Source organism: Manis pentadactyla, chromosome 1 (assembly GCF_030020395.1).
Source record: "Manis pentadactyla isolate mManPen7 chromosome 1, mManPen7.hap1, whole genome shotgun sequence".
NCBI classification, from domain to species: Eukaryota; Metazoa; Chordata; class Mammalia; order Pholidota; family Manidae; genus Manis; species Manis pentadactyla.
The window spans coordinates 62661190-62685903 of record NC_080019.1 but is presented as its reverse complement, the minus strand read 5'-3'; the positions used below and the strand labels follow the sequence as shown (position 1 = coordinate 62685903).

Here is a 24714-nt window from a genome sequence, read left to right as displayed (position 1 = left end):
CATCAGCAGAGTAGTCTGTAAGCACGGCAGTATGAAAGGAAGAAATAAGCATTGCCAGGCTTGGGGCGAGCTAATCACAGCAGAGGGCAGCCCGGCCTCCTCCGAGGGCCATCAGCAGTGCAGGAGGCTCCCGCAGCCCACCCGAGGAGGGGCGAGGAGGATCGTGGGGATGGACTGGCAGGAGAGTCCCCAAAGCTGGGCCTACTGCTCATGTCTTGATACCTCTTTCCATCCCTGTGGCAGTTACCAGCAAGAATAATTTACTCCATACCTTGTAAGAGGAAATGAAGTACATAGTGCTTTGACCAAGGCTTCATGCCAAGTTAGAAGAGGGATGTGGTCTGCTTGAGAGCACACCTCTTTGAGGGTCAGCCTTCCTGAAGCTCTGGGATCACTAGTTTATTGGGATGTTAACAAGGATTACAGGCACAAAGGTTCCTAGGGCAAAGAAGCTTGGAGAACATTGGGTTTCATGAAGTTCATGTTTCTTCAGTGCAGGACTTCCCAGAGCCTTTATCATATCAGTGTGCTTTATGGCACACCACTGGGGCTTAGAATATGCAGCCTTTCCCAGACACATTTTATTGCACTTTACTTTTATCCCATAGATCAACTGATAGAGCTGTGTTTCACATAATCAAACAGAATCATGGTAGAGGGGCTTCTGTGTGTGGGTTTCTATAGCTTCTTTTGGAAAGCCCTCAGGGACTTGGTCAGTCCTCATTTATTTGTTTATACAGAGTACCTTCACATGGTCTAACTCCTGTGATCCAGCAGTCCTGGAAGGAAGAAGCTTGATTATCCCCATTTTACAGAGCAGAAGCTGAGGGCCAGAGAAGGTGTCATTTTTCCAGGACACTCCCAATCAGTTCTTCCCAACCCAGCACAGAGCACCCAGACCCCTCCAGAGCACTGGCAGTGGTCACTTGAAAATAGCCTGGGGCCCTCTGGGCACATGGCCCCACCCAGGTCCATTTGATAGGGGTGGGGCATCGTCTAGCTGCATACCAGATTCTGTGGGGCTGGTCATGGTCAGCCCTGGAGGGCATTGACAGGGAACCTAGGTTTGCAGGCAAAAATTTGTCCTTCTCCCCACCCCGCAAGGGCCATTAAGGCTCCTGGTCACCCCAGTCTCAGCACAGGGCTTTGTGCATATCATGGATCTGAGCTCTACCTTCAAAGCAAAAGTGACCTCCTCTCACCCCACGCTTATATCCACACAGCATAATATACTCAGTTCTACCCACATACACACACCTCTGCCTGCAAGTAAATACACAGTTACGTGCTCATGAGCATATCTCCACTCACCACGTGTCTGCTCACTTGTGCATCTGCGAGTTCCCATCAGTACACACACGTGGGGCCTGGCCTGAGCTTTGGTGCAGCCTGTGTCAGGTAGTGGGGAATCACCACAGTTTCTGGGGTCTTTTGCAAGGGGATGTGGCCTCCCTAGGTAGCTAGTTGTTTTTTCTATTTGGTGCACCCATATTATCCTTTCAGATCATTTCTGCTGATCTATTTCCAGATTCACTGTTTTCATCTGTCATCTATCTGCTGTTAAGCCCATCAGTAATTAAACAATTTCAGCTATTTTTCAGTTCTAAATTCATATTTGGTTTTTCTTCATAGTTTTTGTTTATCTGCTGAGATTTTTAAATCTGTGCCTTCATTATGAGCTTTTTTTTTCTTTATATATTTGAGCATAATTATATTAGCTGCTTTATAATACTTGCTACTTTAAGTATCTGGGTCAACACAAGGTTGGTCTCTTGGGTTTCAGCCATGGGCAAGTTCACTATGGACTCAGTGAGACCAAAGAAATAACAGTAGAATGTTCTTGGGGTGAAAGGGTTATACCCAATTTTATTTCCAGGTGGCAGGTCAGTCACTAGAATCCCATTCACTCAGAGCGAGTCTGCATGCAGCAAGCTGGTCTCTGCCTCTGGGCCCCTCTGTCCGCACAGCCGTCCCAGTCTTTGTCCTTGGTGCTGCCACCACTCCAGCCTCTGCTGTGCTCTCCTGCAGCCATGCCACTGTGTCGTCCTAAGCACCAGGCAGAGCTCTTTATATAGAGTCAATAAGCACATATTGCCCACATGTGTGTAGTGAGCTAGCTGACCAGGGCCAGGTGAGAATCTTGGCCACAGGAACCTTCACTTTATCCAGTCTCCATATTTTTTTCCTTGAGTATGGCCTTCACTTCACATGTCTAGTAATTTTATTTTTGACTTTTTTTTTTCATTTTGGTATCATTAATGTACAATTACTTGAACAACATTATGGTTACTAGACTCCCCGTATTATCAAGTCCCCCCCACATACCCCATTACAGTCACTGTCCATCAGCATAGTAAGATGCTGTAGAATCACTACTTATCTTCTCTGTATATACTACCTTCCCCGTGTCACCCCCCCATACTGTGTGTGCTAACAGTAGTGCTCCTTTCCCCCCTTGTCCCTCCCTTCCCACCCATCCTCCTCAGTCCCTTTCCCTTTGGTAACTGTTAGTCCATTCTTGGGTTCTGTGGGTCTGCTGCTGTTTTGTTCCTTTAGTTTTTCCTTTGTTCTTATACTCCACAGATGAGTGAAATCATCTGATACTTGTTTTTCTCCTCCTGGCTTATTTCACTGAGCATAATACCCTCTAACTCCATCCATGTTGTTGCAAATGGTAGGATTTGTTTTCTTCTTATGGCTGAATAATATTCCATTGTGTATATGTACCACATCTTGTTTATCCATTCATCTACTGATGGACACTTAGGTTGCTAGCATTTCTTGGCTATTGTAAATAGTGCAGTGATAAACATAGGGATGCGTATGTCTTTTTCAAACTGGGCTGCTGCATTCTTAGGGCAAATTCCTAGAAGTGGAATTCCTGGGTCAAATGGTATTTCTATTTTGAGTTTTTTGAGGAACCTCCATACTGCTTACACATCTAGTAATTTTAAGCTGTATTCTACACACTGTGATTAAGACTGTGGATTCTGTTTGTTCTTTTAGAAGAATATAGCTTGGATCTGAATTCTCAATTTTTTTTCCTGTGGTAGGCAGCAACTTAAAGTTCTTCTGTTCACATTTGTTTGTGTGTTTGTTTTGTTTTCAGTTTTAGGTTGAATGCCTGGAGTCTGCTTGGGTCAGTCAGATTTGGGCAGCATTTATATGCAGAATTTGGGGTGCCCTCTCCGTGGCTTTCTCATTTCCAGGATCTCCCATACTCTCTGGCCATGGTCATAGCTTTGTGGTCTGTCCTCTCATTTCTCAAATAGTAAAATTGAGTTTCTTGCCAGGTTTTAGCTGCCCCTCGGGTCTAGCTGGGGCTGCCCTTATGAGAGAGAAATCGTAAAAACAGGAGCCTTATGGGACTGGTCCCTTCTGCTAAGTGTTGACTCCCCTCCAGTTTCTACCTGCTTTTGGTCACTTCCCATTGCCTTCAGACAGTTGTTTGTTATATTTTGTTCAGAGTTGATAATACTAATGTGCCAGAGGGTTGCTCTGGTAGGAGTTCTGCCATTACAGAAATCAGAACTCTCCAACTTCCTTTATCTGGGGTTTTCCTCACACCTCCCAGTCTCCACTGCTCCTCCGTCTTTACCTCTATTCACTCAAGGACTTGAACAGGTCCCCCACCTTTACTCAGGTAACCCGTCAGAAACAAGGCCCCCCTCCTCTTGGAGCCCCACCAACTACACTAGTCCTGTCTGTCTGTCAGGGACCACAGTTCTATGTGCTCATCTTAGTTCCTTCACAAGATTGGGAGTTCAAGGCTGAATCTTGAACTCTGAATCAAAGTGTTGACCACACGGGAGAGCATTCCAGCAGAGGCAACAGATCCTCATGGGCCGGATGAGGGCTTGTTCTGCTCTGTGCCTATCACATAGTGGGCATTCTAGACTAAGTAAGTGAATGAGCATTAATGACTTACACTGTTGGCCAGGAGGGGGCTGCCCAGGGAAGATCATCACCCCACTTCCCTGCAGACCTGGCCTGCCCAGGAGAGACGGGCTCTAGCTGGCCGTAATGTGAAGCCAACTGCCTGTGCCTTGTGCCTGGCAAAATAGATGAGGCCAAGGAGCTAGAAATTTTCTGGTAACCAAGGTCCAGCCAAGGCCATCTTAAAAGTTGTTTCTGTTCTGTCATTAGAGAGCTGACTTTTATTGATGCTTTTGTTAAAATCAAATAAGCTTCCTCTTAAGTGGGCTCTGCTGAGCTGTTATGGTTAGTGACCTAAGATTCTGACAGTGGGGAGCCAGACAGGATGTGACTCCTGTGCAAACTCAAGTGACAGCTTCAGGCCAGACAGACAGCTTCAGAAACGAAGGGGTTTCAGGAAGCAGAAAGAATACAGCTGAATAGTCAAGCACAGGGGCTTTGCAGTGAGGGAGACCTGGGTTCAAATCCTGTCTCTGCTGTGCAAGTCATCTGTGTGACCTTGGTTCTAAGTGGGCTTTGGTCTCTTCATCTGGGAGTAGTGCCATCTGCATGCTCTGCCCCTCAGCCCAAGTGGGGAATCTGCCCCTCTTCCTGGATACCATAGCCTCCTCAGACTGATGACAGCATGAGTTCAGAGTCTAGGCAGTTGTTTGCAAGCTTTCCTGTGCAAATGAGTTATCTGCAGGCTTGTGGTGAACTTCTAATTTCCAGACTGACACCCCAGAGATTGAGATTCTGTCTGTCTGAGTGCAGCTCAGGAATCTGCATGTTAGGCAATCTTCCAATGTGGCTCAGAAGCAAGTGGTCCTTGCACTACAGGTTGAGAACCACTAAATCATCGGCCAGTGGGAGAGACTGGCCAGTACTAATTCTTTGCAGTCTAGTAGAGAAGCTGGTAAATGGGGAAGACCTGAGGCCAACCTGAAGGCTCAGAAAGTGACATGCAGAGGAGCAGAATCCTGAACTCTGAATAGGTTTTAACCATGTGAAAGCATTCCGGGGCAGGAGAACAGCATTAGGAGAGGTACCGAAAGCATAAAGTGCCTTGTATGTGTCCTGACCAAAGTATTATTACTAATGTATAAAGTACAAACTGGCATCAGGGACATGAGGCCATAGGAAGTGAGGGGTAGGCCCTGAGCAGTTTGAAGGCCAATCTGAAGTATTTGGACTGTTTCCTAGGGGCAGTGGGAAGTGATGTGGTCAGATTTCTGTCTTAGAAAGATGACCGTGGTGCTATATGAAATGTTGGTTATAAGGGGAGAACCTGAGGGCAGAGAGCAGGGAGCTGTTGAGGTTACTCAGAAAGAAGAAGTTGGTCTGAATGGGGCAGTGGTGGTGAGGATGGAGAGAAGCAGACAGGGGACACTCTCAGGAGGCAAAGGTCATGAGCCCAGTGACTCACTCCATGAGGGAGGGGGCATGGGAGCAAGCGACGAGGGCCTTCGGGGCTGGGACACCTCGGGGGCGGGAGCGGAGGTGCCCTGCTTGGGGACAGGGAGAATAGAAGCAATTTGGATGGTGATGATGGGCTGCACATGGGGCACACCGTGTTCTGGAGGTCTCCAGAGGACAGGCAGCTGGAGATTCTAGGGAGCAGTTGGATACTTAGATCTGGTGCTCAGGATGGAGGTAAGGCTTGGGATGTAGACTGGGAATCCATTGGCACATCCTGTTTGAACCTGTGAGTGTAAATGAGGTCCCCTGACACAGAACAGTAAGGGACACCTACATTTTTGGGATAGAGAAAGGAAGAGGATCCTTTAAGAGCTTGATAATTGTCTTGCCAGTGGGTTCAGCCCCGGGCAAGTTCGCTATGGATTCAATGTGACCAAAGAAATTGACAGCAAAACGTTCTTTGGGGTGAAAGGATTTATTACCCAGCTTGTTCTCCTGGTGGCAGGTGGAGCACTAGCGTCTCTTCCTTCCCCCAGAGCACTGGGCCGAGCTCTCTATATAGTGCAATAATAGCTTATTGCCTAAAGGTGTGGAAGCAGTAGCCTAGCAACAGGGAGTTACATCTTCAGGTGGTTTAGGTTCAGTGAGGATCCTGGCCATAGGAACCCCAACTTCCCCATGTATCGAATGGCAGTTAGAGAGGCAGGGAATCCAGAAACTAGCGGTGTTGTGAAAAGCAAAGGAAGGAAGAATGTCAGGGCAGAGGTTGCTCAGCAGGGCCACGCGCATCCAGTACCGCCTCGCCCGCACAGTGTGCTCCCTCACCACTCGGAGATAAAATGGCAGCTTTGGTGGGCAGAGGGCAGGCGCCAGACCCTCTAGTTTAGCAGTGGGTGGGAGGAGAGAAAGTGGAGACAGTTGCTTGGGGTCGTTTTCCAAGAATCATACCATTTGAATAGAGGTGAGAGATCGGCATACAGCTAGAGAGCTGCTTAGTGACAGGGAGGAAGGTTTTTTTTAACGTTGTGAGAATTGGGGGAAAGTTTCTTGGACCAAAGGCAAGAGTGAGTTGGAGACGGAGAGGATGAAGATATGGTAAGAAAGGAGACGGCTGAGAGAGCATTGTCTCACTGGAAAGGGCCCCGGCCAAGGGGACCCCCCAGGAGAGGCTGCTGTGAAAGGTGAAGGCGCAAATACTCAGAGCCCGGAGGGATGTTGGAATAAGGCTGGACATATGTTGACAACTTTGCAATTACCTCTTTGAATCCTGGCTCTGCTGCTTCCAGTTGTTGTCACTGGGCAAGTAACTTAACGTCTCTTACACTCAGTTTTCTTAGCAGTGACGTGCAGATACTAAAGAACAGAATTCATAAGACAGGTTATCAGGGATAAATTAATAATGCATGTAAAGTACTTCACCCAATAGCTGGCAAACAGTAAGCTCTTAGATGTATAGTTATTGTTACTGTGGTTATCACTATTGTTTGATTAGAGGGTAAATGCAAGGACTTGAAGTTGTATCTTCTGTTGTAAAGTACAATTTGAGGCCATCTTCTGAGAGGGAGCGTCCCTGAGGATGGAACAGGGGCAAAACAGAGCAGGGGGAGTTGTGAACCATTGCTGGTTGGGTGGGAGTAGGAGGTGATCAATGATAAGTCACATGTCTTTATATATTACCCATAAATTTATTTAAAGTATTTGGTGCTCTTATATTTCTTCCTTAAAGATAAAATTTCCCTTCAGCCTGAAGCATTTCTTATAATGAGGACCCACTTGCAACAAGTTATACAGCTTTCTCTTATTTAAAAATGTCTTTAGTTTTGCCTTGTTTTTTGAACAAAATTTTCATTGGCTATAGAATTGTATTTGGACGTGATGGTTGCCATTTCTTTGGGAGCTTTAAAGATGTTATTCCATCATCTTCTGCCCTGCGTTGTTTCTGATGAGAAATCAAACACCATTCTTGTTATTTCCTATATGTAATGTCTTTCTGTTTTCTGGCTGCTGTTAAGGTTTTCTGAGTATCTGACATTCAGCAGTTTGACTACAGGATGCCTAGGCATGGTTTCTTTGTATTTTTCCTGTTTCAGATTAAGTGAGCAACTGGGGGTTGATGTTTCTTATCAGACTGGGAACACTTTTAGCCATTACTTTTTCAAAATAATTTTATTTTTTGCTGACTCCGTCTACTTTTTTTTTTTTGGCATCATTAATCTACAATTACATGAGTAACATTATATTTACTGGACTCCCCCCATCATCGAGTCCCCCCCACATACCCCATTAGAGTCACTGTCCATCAGCGTAGTAAGATGTTGTAGAATCACTACTTGTCTTCTCTGTATATACTACCTTCCCCGTGTCACCCCCCTACACTGTATGTGCTAATCATAATGCCCCCTTTTCCCCCTTATCCCTTCCCACCCAACCCCCCTAGTTCCTTTCTCTTTGGTAACTGTTAGTCATTCTTGGGTTCTGTGAGCCTGCTGCTGTTCTGTTCCTTCAGTTTTTTTCTTTGTCTTACACTCCACAGATGAGTGAAATCATTTGATACTTGTCTTTTTCCACCTGGCTCATTTCACTGAGCATAATACCCTCTAGCTCCATCCATTTTGTTGCAAATGGTAGGATTTGTTTTCTTCTTATGGCTGAATAATATTCCATTGTGAATATGTACCAAATCTTTTTTATCCATTCATCTACTGATGGACACTTAGGTTGCTTCCATTTCTTGGCTATTTTAAATAGTGCTGCGATAAACATAGGGGTGCATCTGTCTTTTTCAAACTGGAGTGCTGCATTATTAGGGTAAATTCCTAGGAGTGGAATTCCTGGGTCAAATGGTATTTCTATTTTGAGCTTTTTGAGGAACCTCCGTACTGCTTTCCGCAATGGTTGAACTAATTTACATTCCCACCAGCAGTGTAGGAGGGTTCCCCTTTCTCCACATCCTCTCCAACATTTGTTGTTGTTTGTCTTTTGGATGGTGGCCATACTTACTGGTGTGAGGTGATACCTCATTGTAGTTTTAATTTGCATTTCTCTGATGAAAAGCGATGTGGAGCATCTTTTCATGTGTCTGTTGGCCATCTGAATTTCTTCTTTGGAGAACTGTCTGTTCAGATCCTCTGCCCATTTTTAATTGGATTATTTGCTTTTTGTTTGTTGAGGTGTGTGAGCTCTTTATGTATTTTGGATGTTAATCCTTTATTGGATTTGTCATTTATAAATATATTCTCCCATACTGTAGGATGTCTTTTTGTTCTATTGATGGTGTCTTTTGCTGTACAGAAGCTTTTCAGCTTGATATAGTCCCACTTGTTCATTTTTGTTTTTGTTTCCCTTGCCTGGGGAGATATGTTCATGAAGAAGTTGCTCATATTTATGTCCAAGAGATTTTTGCCTATGTTTTTTCCTAAGAGTTTTATGGTTTCATGACTTACATTCAGGTCTTTGATCCATTTCAAGTTTACATTTGTGTATGGGATTAGACAATGATCCAGTTTCATTCTCTTGCATGTAGCTGTCCAGTTTTGCCAACACCAGCTGTTGAAGAGGCTGTCATTTCCCCATCGTATGTCCATGGCTCCTTTATCGTATATTAAGTGACCATATCTGTTTGGGTTAATATCTGTCCATCTACTCTTTTTGAGACCCCAGTTGTATTATGTCAAATCACTTGATATTGTCCTACAAGTTCTTGAGACTGTTCATTTTTATGGCATCTCTTTTTTCCCTCCTTTAGTTGAGCAGTTTATTTTGACCGCCCTTCAAATTTATTGACCTTTCCTCTGTAGTATCCTAGCTCCTGTTATTCAAATCCAGTGTATTTTTATTTCAGTTACTGTATTTTTTGATGCTAAGATTTCCAGTTTTTGTTTTGGAGTTTCCATATATCTCTTGAAGTTCACCCATTTCATCTTTTCCTTTATATTTTTTAATGCATTTATAACAGTTATTTTAAAATCCTTCTCTGCTAATCCAACATCTGGATCATTGGAAGTCTCTTTCCTATTGATTATGACGAATTTCATGTTTTCTCTTGTCTGAACCTTTTTTATTGTTTAGTGGACATTGTGAATAATAAGCTGTAGAGATTCTTGGATCCTATTACCTTCCTCTGAAGATTATTGAATTTTATTTTAATAGGTAATTAAATTATGGGCAGCCAATTTTTTTTTTTTTAGAAGGGGTTACTTATCACATTTAAATGTTGTGAAGATCAGTAGGTCTCTTTTGGCTTTTCCCTTAGTCCTCTGATGTAACTCTCAGTCCTGAGATGGTGTCCTTCCTCTCAAAGCTGCTCTTTCTGGGGTTGCAGTGAAAAGCTGCTGGTGTTTACCAAGTCCTTCTGACTTGGTGGGACTAGGAAGTTACCTCGGGAAAGACTGGTTATATAGGATCTCACTTAGTTATCTTCCTGTCCTTCAGAGATTGTAACCCCTGCATTTTCTGGCTGCTTTTGATTACTCTTTAGTGCTCGCAAACTGTTATTTCTTCTATTTGTCCAGAGTCTATAATAGTTTTCTGAGGGAAGGTTAATTTGTATAAGCTACCTAGCCATTATCAGAGGCAGAACTTAGGAGTATGTTTTTGAGCAGAGCTGATGGCTCAGCCATACGGGGACAGTACACCTGTGAGAAGGTTTGCAGTGGTTCATGGCTGGTTTGGTGGGGAGTGTGGCCAGAACAGGCCTGAGAGGTTGAACAGTTATGGGATCAGATGTTCCTCTGATGGAGGAGAAATGTGAAAGCGGGGTCAAAGGTGGGAGAGAGCTGAGCAGATGGAAGTTGGCCTCTTCCAGCCCCACTACCCCTGATTTGCTTAGGCGGCTGTGAGGGGGGATGGAGATAAAGTATGTGGTTTTCCAGTAAATGGTGTTTATGACTGTGGGAGCCACTGGGTTGAGCTTTGCCACGTCTTGATCCAAATGGCACAGTTCTAGCCATCTGGTGCCTGCTCTGTCCTCCATGGAAGCAGGAGGGCCTTGTGTCCCTGTGAGGTGAAGGCGCGTGTCATCACTGCGTTATGATCAGGAACATCAACCTCTGTGCTGCCTGCCTTTGAGGGACATGTTTGTCTATGGTTCTTTGCTCTGCTTGTTAGGATATTGTTTGGCTGTGGTAGAAGAATCAGAATAACAGTAGCTTGAACAGAAGAGCAGTTGAGGTCATTGTCACACCGCAGTCGGGTGTAAACAGTCTAAGGCTGCTGAGGCGGCTCCCCTGGGTTAGGGTCTCAGGCTTCCTCTGTCTTGTTGAGCTGTCGTCCCTGCTCTGTCACTTTCGTCCGGAAGGGCCTCCTCACTCACCACCTCCTGTCTTCATTCCCAGCAGCAGGAAAGGGAAAGGGGGCAGCTGTAAGTCTCTCTCCCTTCCGCCTATGAAAGGTCCATTCCAGAAGATGCATCCATCACCTTTACATCCCACTGACCAGAATTCAGCCACGTAGCTGCAGAGGAATGTGGGAAATAAAATCTTCATTGGGGGCAGTCATGAGTCAGTCTACACATCTGGAATCCTTTTACTGTAGAAAGGGAGACTACAGACTGGGGGATAGCCAGCAATCCCTACCACCAATCCTGAGCTCATACACCTGGCTTTTAACTCAAGGATCACATTACAGAAGGAGCTGGGTGGTCCCTGGAAGCCCATTGAACACTGATGAGTTGAGAGATTTCTGCCTGTTCTACACATTTCTCCTTAAGGGTGTTGAAGACAAGGGTCGTTGCTCTAACATACACCAATTGGTGCATGTTATTGACTATTAAGGAACAAGGCTGAGTCCAGAAGCCACTTGCCAGTTCCAGACTTGTTCCCCATGGCTACACCATGCAGGAAAGGTGTGTAAAAGCTGGGGTGGAAAGAGCCCAAGCAATACCAAGATTTTAGCTCTGATCTCCCACCTCTGCCACTGATTGGTGAAGTCACACGAGGCATATCCTTTAACTTCCCTGTTTTATTTTTTCTTCTCCAAAGTAAGGGGTTGGGTTATGTCTTAAAGCCTTGTTTGCCCAGCACCCATATTCTAGAATCATATGATTCCATGACACTCCATATCTGCATTAAAGCAAGCTTCCAGAAGGATGCAGACACTTTAACTCCTTCGTGGAATGAGTCGGTGATGTAAATATATATGCACATGCTTGCAGTTTGCCTGGGGAGCCTGCAGGTGTGGGTTTTTCTGTCTCTGTGGGCGACCCTTAGTTGTGGGTTTTGTAGTCAAAAGTCACAGCACAATTTTCCATACAGTTAAGCTTATTTTTTAGACTTTATTTTTGTTTCAAAATACTTTATCTCTGCTTGTAGAGCTATTATATGATCATTGTAGAAAACGTAAAAAATAAAGAGTATGGTGAAGGAAGCAAAAAAAAAATCACCCATAATGTCACTGCTCAGCCACTGGCACTATTAAGGCCTTGATGTATTCCCTTTGCTTTAGTGTCTAGGAAAATATGAAAAATACTTCTATCTCTACTTCAGTAACCAAACTGGAATCACGTGATGTTTTGTGACTTGCTGTTGTTCGCTTGATGAGCATTCCCCAAACCCTTAAATATTTTTCGAGAACATGATCTTTAATGGCTACCAAGGATTCTAATCACGTGGATGTGCCACATTGTACGGAGCACACACTGGACATTCAGGCTGTGTCTGAGTCTTCATTATTATTATGTTGCAGGGACATCTCCATTTCACACACAGCATCTTAGCTGCTATCACAGGCCCAGGGAAGTTGGGTGGCCCGCTCGAGGCCACACAGCAAGTGCATGGCAGGGTCCTGGCCATCTGGTCACAAGACTGACTGCATCCCCCCTCGTACCAGGACAGAGGGCACAGGCATGGCACAGGGGCACTGGGAACAGTTGGCTGCCAATGTGCTGGGTTCAGAAAAGAACCAGTGGATTTTCCCAGCAAGATGCCCTCTGGGTGGCCTGTGGTGCCCCTGGGGAAGCCGTGCTCCCTGCCTTCGCAGCAGCAAGGTGCCCTGCCCCCTGTGCTGCCCCACCTGCCTGAGGTCCAGGTCTGAGGGGAGAGGCCTTGGGAGCCTCTAGGGTGTGATGGAGGGAGGCAGGTAGGGCAAGCAGGCTCAGGCAGGGAGACCCCAGCACCTGCTCGGCAAGACCCCCACCTGGGGAAAGCAGGAGGTCAGCTTTCCTGGGGAAGCCTCCTCCCCCAGCTCCCTGTCCCCTTCCCAGGCTGCCCTTATACCACTCCCCAGCCCTGTCCTCATCCTTAACTTCACTCAGACTCGCTCTGGGAGGGACAAGGGAGGCAGGGTCAGCAGAGCAGCCTCACCGGAGGCAGGGCATAGGCGTCCCTCTTTTGCTGGCTGTCACTGCCTGTTATGGAGCTTTTGCCCCTTTCTCTGAGACCTTTCAGTTGTAACCTCTCTGTGCTTTTCTTTAACAGGCAACCATTGGGATTGACTTCTTGTCAAAAACCATGTACTTGGAGGATCGTACGGTAAGTGCCTGACTTAGAGCCAGTAGCAAAGGGTGAGCTCCTTTGGGCTTATCACCCCGGCCCGTAGCAGGGCAGCCCAATGGAGCCCGGGCTGGGTAGCGGGGAGAGAGCTGGCGGTGCCAGCACTGCAGAGCCAGGACCTCCCCCGGCCCCGGCCCCCGCTGAGCCATCTGCCCGGCCCTGGCCTCTCTGCAACAGGTGCGGCTGCAGCTCTGGGACACAGCTGGCCAGGAGAGGTTCCGCAGCCTGATCCCCAGCTACATCAGGGACTCCACGGTAGCCGTGGTGGTGTACGACATCACAAGTGAGTGTGGGTCCTAGAGCCGGAGGGAGGGTGGCCCATGGGCTCCAGGGCCTGGTGGGGCCCCGGCCAGGCTGCAGCCTGTGTGTGTGTGTATATGTGTGCATGTGGGGGTGTGGGTGTATGCACATGTGTGCACATGTGTGTGCATCCCCTCTGAATGCGGAAGGCAGGTGCTTGGGTGCGGGGAATGAGTTGCCTTTTAACAGCAGTGTTTTCCACCCTCCTGCCACAGGCATGAGTGTGCTGGACCTGGTCAGCCCTGCTCAGATGGGGCCTGCATGTGCCCCTGAGGCTGACGCTGGCTGCCATAAAGACCCCTATGAAGTGACTTCTGTGTTGGTGTGTGTGTTTGTATGTGTGTGTATCAGGATGGGGTAAGACACTGGTCTCTGGGCCAACCTTGACCACGTTTTGTCAGCTGGCATCCCGGTGCCTCACAGGGCCCCTGGGAGGGGGGACCAGCTGGATCTGGGAGGACCATGGTGGGCAGCACTTCTCACCCTCTGTGGCTCTTCCGGCCAAAGCAGCTGTTTTTGAGGGTGACCACACAACCCCAAGGGAGGCTCGTGGGGCTGGAGGTGAGGCAGGTATAATGGAACATGCCTGGTCCGGCTCAGGCTGCCGTCTCACCTGTGGTGGGAGGACACGCTGAAACCATGCTCGTGGGGAGCATGTGTGCCCCAGCTGCCTCCAGCCTGCTGTCCCTGGCTCTGCCCACTCCTTCTTTCCAAGCCCCTTCCTGACAGCAAGTTCCCTGCACCCCTGAGTTCAGGTGAGAGCTGGGCCCCTGGAGGGCCTGGGCCTATGCAGCCTGATGCCAAGCATCAGGGAGATCAGGCCCGCAGGGAGCAGGCCTCCTGATACAGGCCGCCTCCCCTCCCCTCAGCATGCAGGTGGCCGGGTGGGGGGTGTGGCCCTGTGACCGCTCCTCCTTGAGGTCTGTCTTGTCTCCTGACTGAGGAAGGGGCCGCCCCAAAATGGCCTTGCCTCTCCTGGCATTTGTCTGCTCCTGGGCCTCCTCCGCCTCCTTCCTCTTACCTGCAGAGCCTAAGGATTCTCTTCAGAAACACCTCTGGCCTTCCTCAGGCAGCCCCCAAGCTCCCCGTGGGGGTAGGGCCTGCCAGCTGCTGTGCCCCCGCACTGTTCCCAGTCTCAGCCAGCTCCGGTGCACCCATCTCTCACTCTCTGCTCTAAGCCCCCATCTCTGGTATGACTCTCAGGCGGACCCCTAACAGTAGTCCATGTAGCAAGTCCTGACACGGTGACCTTCCAGCAGTGTACCTTTTCTCCCCTAGTGGGTGGCTCAGTCACCTGAGGGTCTCTCCAGCATCGCAGCCCTACAAACACAAGTGGGCCTCCTCTGGAAGGCCCAGGCCCATTGGTCTGTGTGACCTGGGGTCTGAGGGTGCACACTCCCCTCCCTCTTGTTCCTGGGCTCACACCCCTGCCCACCTCTCCCCTCTCCCACCGGGGGCTGCTCTCATTCCCAGTTTTATCCCCACTTGCTGCGTCCAGATCTCAACTCCTTCCAGCAGACCTCTAAGTGGATCGATGACGTCAGGACAGAGAGGGGCAGCGACGTCATCATCATGCTAGTGGGCAACAAGACGGACCTAGCCGACAAGAGGTAGGTGCCTGGGTGCGGAGGTGCAGGCCCCCGGCAGGCTGCCCACCCTCCACTCCTCTGTAGTTCCTCCTGGACAAGGCGTCTGGGATGCCTGTGTGCTGAGGGCCTGCTCTGACCTGTCCCATGCATCTGGGAAAGGCCCCATGGGGCACTGGAGGCTTTGAGAGCCTGTGGCAGACGCCTGCCCCCAGGCGTCCCATCTCTGCTGCCCTCTCCCACTGCCGGCAGGGGCTCCTCCGTGCACGGTCTGCCTGGTACCCCATGCACCTGGTCTGGGGAAGAGAGAGCAGTCTCCCTGGCTCCCTCTGGCTTCTGCTTGTGCTTTGTATCCCTGCCATTGTGACATGACTGCCCCCGTGTGGGAGTGGGTGTAGGGTCCTGGTCCCTGGGTGTGAACATGCAGGTGTTCCTGTCTGTCGCTGTGTCTGGGTTGGGGGAGGGGCCCTGCCTCTGAAGACGCTGCTCCATGGCTGCCTCCAGTGCAGATGGCTGACTTAGGTGCCACGTTTGTTCATTGACCTCCATGACACCTGCCTTGGTCAGATAAAGCAGTAGGTCATGGACTGTGGTGTTCCCGAAATATACCCTGACATTTCAGGAACGGTGTGAATTAGAGCCTGCTTTATTAGAATTCTGTCCTTGAAGTGAGGAAAAGGGGCTCACAGCCCACCTCCTTCACAAAGTGGCCCTGTGGCCTTTGGCAGTCACCTTTAACCTCAGTGCCTTCATTTGGGAAATGGGATTGATGTGCCACCCAGAGAAGCTGCATGTGGCCCGAAGCACTTCACAGCCGCACAGGCTCTGGCAGCAGTGACCCCTGGGAAAGGCGGGAAGGTGACAACCCCACCCAGCCTGCTGCACGGCCTGCCCCTACGCTGGAGGACACCATGGAAGGAATAGGGAAAGGGGCCAATGTCCTGCTGTGCCCCTGTGCCCCCTTCATCCTGGAGGCCCCGCGATCACAGCGTCCTCAGAGCTGGCTGAGGGCCCAGTCAGCTCCCTTGTCCTGCTGGGCAGGCCCTCATCTCAGGCTGCTCCTTCAGCCTCTACCAGGGGCTGATTTTCCCCTCCCCTCACTTGCAGGCAGATAACCATTGAGGAGGGGGAGCAGCGTGCAAAAGAACTGAGCGTCATGTTCATCGAGACCAGTGCAAAGACTGGTTACAACGTGAAGCAGGTAGGAAGGAGGCACCTGGTGCTGATTCCCAGCCCAGCTTGGCCCAAGGGGCTAGTGACTAGGTCGGGGCAGCTGGCCAGAGCACCCACACACCCACCTCATGGGGAACAAGCTCCAGAGCTCGTAAAGCTTGCAAGAGGAAAAGAGCACTCACCTGGGGAGTGTCCAGAAAATGTCTTCATTTGCCAGCATGCAGCAGCCAGTCTGCGGCCCTGGTAGCATGCTGTGAGTGTCCAGCCACCAGCGTGCAGATGGCTGAGAAAAGCAGCATTTCCTTAGCAGCTTACCTCACTTGGATGGGGGTGCAGGAAATTCAGTTCAGTTAGTGTTTTGGGGTTCATGCACTGTGCTTGGCAGCCACTCAGGGCTGTGGAGGTCCAGATGGGCTTAGAGAAAAGATCCCACCCACGCTGTAGGTGGAGCTCAAAGGAGGGAGAGGCCTGGTGAATCAGAATCGTCAGAAGAGCCGTGGAGGTGCTAGTTAGGACCGAGCCTCAGAGCAGGTGCTTCTCCTGGGTCTGCAGACTGCTAGGCGTCCATAGACGGGATTCAGCAGATCAGCGGACTGGGGTTGGAGAAAACCACACCTTTATCTTCACTGACCTCTATGTTTAGCATTTTCTTCAACAATGAACTGTAGCACAAGACTCCGTAATAGTGGTGGTGCTTGTGGCTTTCTCATGATAGAGATCATAGTCTGGTGCTGCACACATCTTATCCTTTACGTGCCTCCCTACTTCAGGATCCCAGCGGTTCTTGCACCTGCTGCCAGCTCTCGCTGTTAGCATGCTCACGAGGAAGCAAAATGCTGCTGCATCACAAGCTTGCATCTGTAAAGATTTTAGAAGTGTATTTCAGTACTAAACGGTTTCCTTTATACTCCTATGTGGTTGATTTCACACACTTAAAAGGAGTCTGTAGGCTTCTGCAGAGTGCCAAAGAGGTCTTTGGCTCAAAAAAAAAGGTTAGGAACCCCTGCCTTCAAGGAACGGAGGACTTGGAGAGGTGACAAGGAAGGAGAGTGTCTCAGGTGGGCGTGACAGTGTGAGCAGAGGTGCCTGTGGCATGGGGAGGAAACCATGGCTTGACTGGGGTGCCACTTTTGCCCCACCACCCCCAGCAGTGCCCAGGAGCACCGGACAAGCTGTCCGTGCAGCAGCCGGCCTGGATGCAGGGCTGATTCAGTCCACGAGAGCAGTGCCCATGGCACTGGGAGGGCTGCCGAGGCGCAGGAGATGCAGAACAGGCAGCCTCCCACTCCCAGGGCTCTGTGCCCCCTGCCCCGGTTGCGGGCCCACAGAAAGGCTCTGTTCACGCCCACCCCTTCCCAGCCCCCGCTGGTGTGAGGCTGCCCAAGAGCTCCCTTCTAACCTGTGGTTCCGTCACTGGCAGAGACTGTAACAGTCGGACAGACAGGCCGAGCAGGGCTGCCCAGGGCGAGGCCACAAAGGGAAGCTCAGGGGTGGCCCCGCCCACTCCTGCCTGCTCCGCCCCAGAGCCCCTCTGTGGCCGGCACCCGGCGGGGACCACAGCGACTTCACCACCCAGACGCTCACGCAGCCCGGTGCCCCCACAGGGCCGAGGCCATGAGTAGGACTCAAGGTTCTCTGAGAGCTCACGCAGTGGGGGAGCTACGAGCCCGAGCCCCCAGAGTGCCTGCAGTCAATTCTGTGGGGAGAGGGGGTCGTTGTGGTACTTGGTGTCACCTCCTAGGTTCCATGTGTGCTAGTGCCCCACCTGGCACCCTGGTGCGTGCACACACACACACACACACACACACACACAGAGTTCTCCCCACACACACTTGTACAAACCCCACCTGTGCACATGTGCACCACACTCACATTCCCTCCCCACTTACACAGATTCCCACCCATAGGTGCCACACATCTACAGCCCCACACACACCTTTACACACAGCATACACAACACACTTACACCCGCACCTGAACAAACCCACAACGTCACGCTCAACGCTCCTGTGTCCTTGTCCTCTCAGAAGGGTCTGTCTCCACCAAGACTGTGGCTGGCTCCCAGCACCCAGGTGCCTTGAGGCAGGACTCACAGCGCTCCCTGAGGAGTTGTCTCAAGGGCAGGGTGAAAGTTGGTTTCTCATGCCCGGCCCCCATGTGGGCATTGGGACAGAAGCCCACTTAAGGGCTTATCTCCCAGGGCCTAGTTCATTCCCTGCCTTGGGGTAGGTCCCTTTCGGTCCCCATGACCCGTGGCCAGCCTGGGTGCAAAGCCTGCCAGGACCCGACTCTGCACAAACCGCTGCAGGTTGTGGAGAGAAGTTAAGTGCAGTCCCTGCCCTCCAGGGCACAGGCAGCAGGGTGGCCAGGATGAGAAGAGGCAAGAGTGTGGGGACACGGGAGGGGAGGGACGCACGGGGCTCATACCGCATCTTCGCCTCTCTCCAGCTCTTCCGACGTGTGGCTTCAGCTCTGCCTGGAATGGAGAATGTCCAGGAGAAAAGCAAAGAAGGGAGTATCCTTTTCCATTGATGAGTGAGTTCGCTGGAGACCACTTATGCATTGATTTCTCCACTTAGGTTTTTAGATCAGTGGATGAACACTGGCCTGGTCTCTGGCCCAACCTTCCCAGCTGATGTGTATGGTGTGCAGCCTCTCCCCTACAGGGACAAGGCTGAACTCCAGGGTCCTTAAGACCCTGTCCAGCTTGAACCATCTAAGCTGCTTTTTCTAGGACAGTGTGGGGATACTAGAGGGGCCTGTGCAGAGCGGTGGTGGAGGGCAGGAGTGAGAAGTGGTAGCTCTGCCCCTCTCTGCTACCTTGTGTTCTGGGTACAGGTGGACTCTCTGGAGCAGGGGAGGCCTCTGTGCCCTCAGAACACAGTGCACCCACCTGTCATGAGATAGCTCCCTTCCTGCATCAGTTTCCCCGCCCCAGTCTTGCTTCCCCACCCAACCTGCCCATCCCCAACACTGGCCACCCCAAACCTCAGGCAACACCCAGAAGCCAAAGTTGAGGTTCAGAGAGGTAATCTGGGTTGCCCAATGGAAGGGAAGCCAGTTGTTTATTGTCTATTTACTTATTTATACTCTGCCATGTTACATGTGTTTATATATATGTATACATACAATATTAAAATGTACATTATATATGTACATGCACATATAAGAAAATCAGAGTGTAGGGAAAATAGAGGTGGGAAAAGTCAGAGATAAAGTCATACTTAAAATACATGCTGTGGCTAAGTAGCAAGGAGAGAAAATGTGATCTTAGGAGAAGATGGCTTTTGTAGTCTTTAAAGCCAAAGAATCTCTCCCATAGTCCTTAAGTAGGGGCCACAAAAACGTCCCTGGGGTGCCAGCAGCAGGTCCCATAGTGGGGCTGCCTCTCCCTCCCACACTCCCGCGCCCCCTGCTCGCCCACAGCAGCCCTGCCCTGCCCAGGAGCCACTCCGTGCCCATCTGAGGGCCTGAGGACCACTCGGCTGTGGTCAAGCCTGGCATGATGATGGGGTTTTCAGTCTGGTGAGGGCAGAGGAGCGTTCTGAACCCACTCCTCTGATGGTTCTGATCAGTGGTTCTCTGACCCACAGTCCCTGGGGCACCAAGGGCGAGGGCTGGAGAGGGGGTTCCTCACAGGGCATTCTCGGGGTCTAAGTGACACACCTGACCAGCTTGAGGGGTCGGTGTTGCTGCAGCTGAGGAGAGCAAGGCCCATGGAGCCCTGTGCTTTGACAGGTGCGATCCGTGCCAGCCCAGCGGGCTGCCTGCCTCCCGGGCACTTTGGCGGGTGGCGGGGCTGACAGGTAACAGGTGGGGCACTGGTCACCAGGAAGGCCTCTGAAAAAAGGTGTGTCCCACGTACATTTAGATGGTCATCCCACAGGCCAGGACAAGCGTTGCTTTAGGTGGGGAGGGGGAGGGGATGTCCGAGGACCTGGGAAGAGGAGGAGGGGCAGGAGCTGGTGACCCTGCATCCTTCCTTCAGGCCAAAGGACTGGGTCCCTGGGCGTTTGTGGAGACAGAGGGGCTGCATAGGGCAGCTGAGGGGTGCAGAGGGGTGTGAGCTGGGAGGCAGCTTGTCCCTGAGAGTCATCTTCCTTAGCCCAGCCCCCTGCAGTGATTGACATCAAGCTGGACAAACCCCAGGAGCCCCCAGCCAGCGAAGGCGGCTGCTCCTGCTAATGCAGCCTGACCCGCCGGCTTCCTTTGTCACTACTCGCTTGTTGTGTTGCTTCCTATTGGTTAGCTTCCTAAGGGGGGTGGGACACCAGCTTATCCAGATGGGAGGATTTTTCTTTTCTCTCTGTCTCTAGCAGTAGGGTGGGGTGGGGAGGGAGGCTGGGCATCAGGGATCACGTCACTCTTAACAGCTGTTACTTAAACAACTATTTTTTGGTTTGGTTGTAATATATTGTACTTTATTAAGATTGCCAAAAATTGTTAAAATTTAAAAAAAAAATTTAAATCATGTGTATACTTTTTGCCAGATAAAAATGTAGTCATTTTTATTTGAAAGATGTTTTTGTTTTTGTATATTTGTAAACTTCTAGAGAACTTTTTCCACACACCTCCTCCTTCCTGCCCTCCTTGATCTGTTCATCAACTCTGCTCTCCTCCCAACCCAGACCCAATAAATTAAAACAATTCACTGGTCAACTTCATTAGGTTCTGAGCCTGGTCCCTCTGGCCGAGAGCCACCAGGCCCCACCCACCGGACCCGACCCGGCTAAATCAAACCCTGACTGAAATACAACAGCCTCTGAAGAGGCAGCTCGACTCTGCCCTTTTTCTGTGGCCAGAGTTGGACATTGCCGCGGCCCCGAGCTGAAATCAAGGCCTTGTAGACTGCAGGGAGCTCAGCAGCAGGCCCCGCTGGAATTTCTTCCCGTCCTCTTCCCTCCCGGAAGAGCTCTGGGGGCACTTGCCGCAGGCACTGTTCTCTAGTGACCGGCAGAGCAGGAGGCCATCAAGGGAAGGACGGGGTGCCACTAGCAACTGGGGGTTTTGTGTGTGTGGTTTATAGACTTGGGGCACCATGCACGGTTCTGAAAATGTTTTAAGCAACCCACCCAGAGATCAGCACAAATACCTGGGTTGAATCTAAGGTCAGGAAGAAACTCAGTGTACCCGTGAAGCCCTCCTCCTGGGATGTCAGGGAAGCTGGAGCCTGCATCCCATGGGGCTGTCTGCTGCGGAGGGCAGCGTTGTCTGCAGAACCGGCCCCTCAGAGATGCATGTGCTCTGATCCCCTGTTGCTAATACTGAGTGCTATTCTGAAGAAGCTGATTTCTTGATGTGTTCTCACCCCACCGGCCCAGTGCAGTTGAAATCTCTGTGCAGATCCTTTTGTGGATATTGTAGCGGTACTCTGGTTCCTGAGGATAAGGCTGAGGTGGGGCCTCCAGATAGCTGTCCAGAGAGCCATGCTTGCCACTTTTGACTCATTTCTGAGAAGGCTTAGTCCTGAAGACCTATAAATCTCTGAAAAGAATTCTCTCTTCTTACTATAGTCCACTTGGCCAGCATTCCAAACAGACCCAAACTCACCAATCTTGAGCCTGCACAAAGCCAGGTGGTGGGCGGCAGCTCTGGCCAAAACCAGTAAGCCCCGCCCTCCAAGCTGGCGTAAGCTCTTCCTCCAGGCCACTGACGGGCATGCGCAGTTGAACTAAATGGCCATCTGGGGTGGTAGACCTAAGTTCTCCACAAAGCAGGGCTCTAACAAGTTACTGAAATGAATTTTGGAACTTCTCAGAATGTTGTCCAAAATGGCAGCCAGGAAGTACAGCAGAATCTGGCAGGACTATGTGTGTCCAGTGGGCCTGTCACACACATTCAGCTAAGGAGGCTGTATGTCAGAGCCACTCTTTAGAGAAGAATCTATCCTTAGGTGAAGAAAAAGCAAGCAGGATTCCCACTGAACTCTTCCAGATGGCAGAGACTGAAGTATGAGCCTAATTCCAGTGTCACATGTTTAGTTTTGATATGTGTGTACATAGTTATATATAGAGACAGACTTGTGTGAATACCTTCCATACATACATTCTCAGACACATGTGCTCAATGTATATTCTCATTTTTTCTGCTCTCAAGTTGGAACTTGCATTGTGGTAACAGTTCTGGAAATTCAAAAGTACATTCAGATGCAATGTGTTAAAATAAGAAATACTTAATATTGTCAAAAAACTTGTGATTGTCTTGCCATCAATAAAATAATGCATAGATGTGTTAAACTACAGGCAGAAAGAGCCCACAGGAATATGCGCACCATATCTCTATGTACTTATATGCACGGGTATGCATGCCCAAGTGGGGCTCATTGGAAGAGTGCTTACTTACCTCATGAGAATCTCTAGGAGTCCGTGGTACAGCACCTGGTGTGGCTGGCAGTGAGGGCCATTGCTCGTGGCCTCTGGGGCAGCCCCATTTGCAGGGATCTGCATTGGGTCTCTGTGAGTGAATGTATGGTGGATTTTTATTTTCTTGGTACTAACGAGCTTTTCTCAAAACATTCCTATAAAAACAAGTAGAAACTCAAGTTTCCTTTCCATGTGCACACAAATCCAAGGCACCATGAACTTTACTTTCCATCACAGCCTAAGAGACAGTAGATTTTGTTTGCCTTAGTGAGCCCTGCCTTTCCCAGCATGTAAACAAGCCTGGGCTCTCCCCAGCCCCTCGGGCCTCTGACACAAGGACAGTTGCCTCCTCTTGTCTTCCCCTCTTGCGGTGCCGTGCCATCTCATGACCTCCTTTCCTGAGGCCTAATTTCCCCCGTTTCCTGGGGTCTGTTCGGGCAGCCACACCTCTTGCCGTGCATTGGTTCCTTGGAGCTCATTCTGAGTAGGTGCCACCTTTGTACCGTGAAGTAGGAAGGATCTTGACTCAGAGTTAAGGTTCAGTAGTAAAACGATCAGGTTCCCTTGAAGAGGTCATGAAATTACCCCAGTATCCCCAGTGAGAGTGTTACACTTTTGCTGAACCCAGATGGGCTAGTAGCACAAGGCAATGTAGAGAATCCTGTTTCGGAAATGATAAATTAGCCAGTAGTTCAGGCCCACTCACCAAAGATCAGCCCTGATCTGGGAGATGAGCAGGAGCATCATTTTTAGGCCCTCTTTTTTCCCTTAGGAATCTCAAAGAAAAGCTGTCAGTAAAGCTCCTGTTTCCAGGCATCAGAAAAATGGGAGGATAAAGGTGGAAAAGGCAGGTAGCATACTTTTAAATGCACACACATGCCAGCATAGAAGTGTGGCAACAGCATCTCAAGTGCTGGAGCTGTGGCTGTGTGGTCCAAGGTCAGCACACCAGGTGACTAGAAGCAAGTTACTTGAGAGGCCTCCCTGCCATCACTCATCACTCTCCCCATCAGCATCCTCAAATATTCTGTGATGTTCCCAGGTCCAGGAGCAGGAGCCAGTCAGTTCAAGGTCTCAGGCAGCAGAGGATTAGAGTGGTAGAAGCTAAGCATACAGACACATCCTCAGTGTCACGTTGCCATCCTCATGGTGGCCAGCCAGTGCTGGGAGGCCCTGTCCTCAAGTACCAGGTGTGACAATAATGGCACCGCTGGCTCCGGTGTCCCACAGGCAGAGCAGCTATATTCCTTCACACAGCAAAAGGCAGGTGAGGCTGTCAGGATGTGAGAACAGGTATCCAAGGACTGAGTCCTGTCTGAGCCATGTGATGGGCAGCTGAACGGCAGCATGTCTGCATGCATCAACCAAGCACAGCCGTGTGCGCGCTGGGTTCCGAACTACCTCTCCCCCAGGAATGTGAGGCACTGTCACCTGACTTAGCAGTGTGAGGCAGAGGTCTCAGCCCTGCCTGTTTCACAGGCAGAAAACCCAAGACAGAGAAGGGAGGAGACTTGCTTATGATCACCCAGCAAGTCAGCAGCAGTCAGAACCTAGGGGTTTCCCTTCTCCACCCATCGCTGACCTGTGTGTCCCATCGTGACCACGCCCTTGCACAGAAAGGGCTGCTGTGCGCGGTGCTCCTCAGACATCTCTGCTCTGGTTAGGATATAAGGCTCTGCCTGGAGTATCTGAGAGAGCTGGGGAGGAGTCCACGTACACTTCAGGTTCCTCCATTTTAAGAAGGGCCAGTCCCAAAGTCCACTCTGATTACCCTGGGCACCCACAAACCAGGATGCCCTTTGAATTTGTTTGAAATAAACTGTTTAAGTGTTCTAAAACCTTGGGCTCTCAATGTGTGAACTCCCTAGATGCCAGACCCGTGCAGCTGGCACTCCTGGCAGGGCAGGTTTATCCCTGCAGTGGGGCTTGGATGCTTCCCTCCATGCGAAGCCGCCATATAACCAAGGCCAGCCTGTACCACGTGGTGTCAACTCCTCTCCCTGCTCCCTCACCCACCCCCACAAAACTGACCCACCATGAGGAGCACCGAGGGCGGCACTTCCATCTTTCACCGGCTCAGCAGGCACAAATGACCACACTGACTTTACATAAAACTGTGTAAAATGTGGAAGACTCAGCATGTTGATCAAACAATAAACTGTCCTAATTCTCAACATGAAGCCTCTTGTCTAATGTTTCTAAATGTTGTGATCATATATTGGGGGTGGGGGTGCAAAAACAGATTTCTTCAAGTGCGTGCTCCACAAAGAGCCTCCCCTCTGGCTGGGTGTGTGTCCACTACCCAAAGCCCTGGGCTGCTTCCTCCCCCTCACCTGGGCTCCCCCCAACTCCGAAGGGGCAAAGGTAGGACACATGAGATTAAATCCACTCTCATTTCCGTATTTCTGCCTAAAGGCTGATGGACAGGGCCACTCCAGGCAGGACTGGGACTCAGGTGTGTGTCTTTGGTCA

At 50.2% G+C, this 24714-nt stretch overlaps 1 protein-coding gene across 1 annotated transcript in view; it reads left to right on the top strand.

The window, feature by feature from the left end:
- The window catches only part of RAB6B (RAB6B, member RAS oncogene family), a 65003-nt gene extending 40587 nt beyond the window's left edge, over positions 1–24416 (top strand). The window contains exons 3-8 of the mRNA XM_036882855.2: positions 12747–12800; positions 12999–13104; positions 14620–14731; positions 15815–15908; positions 18329–18395; positions 20001–24416. Of these exons, the coding sequence (XP_036738750.1) occupies positions 12747–12800; positions 12999–13104; positions 14620–14731; positions 15815–15908; positions 18329–18395; positions 20001–20065 (498 nt within the window). The 3' untranslated portion in view covers positions 20066–24416. The remainder of the gene's footprint in view (positions 1–12746; positions 12801–12998; positions 13105–14619; positions 14732–15814; positions 15909–18328; positions 18396–20000) is intronic.
- Positions 24417–24714: the final 298 nt, after the last annotated feature.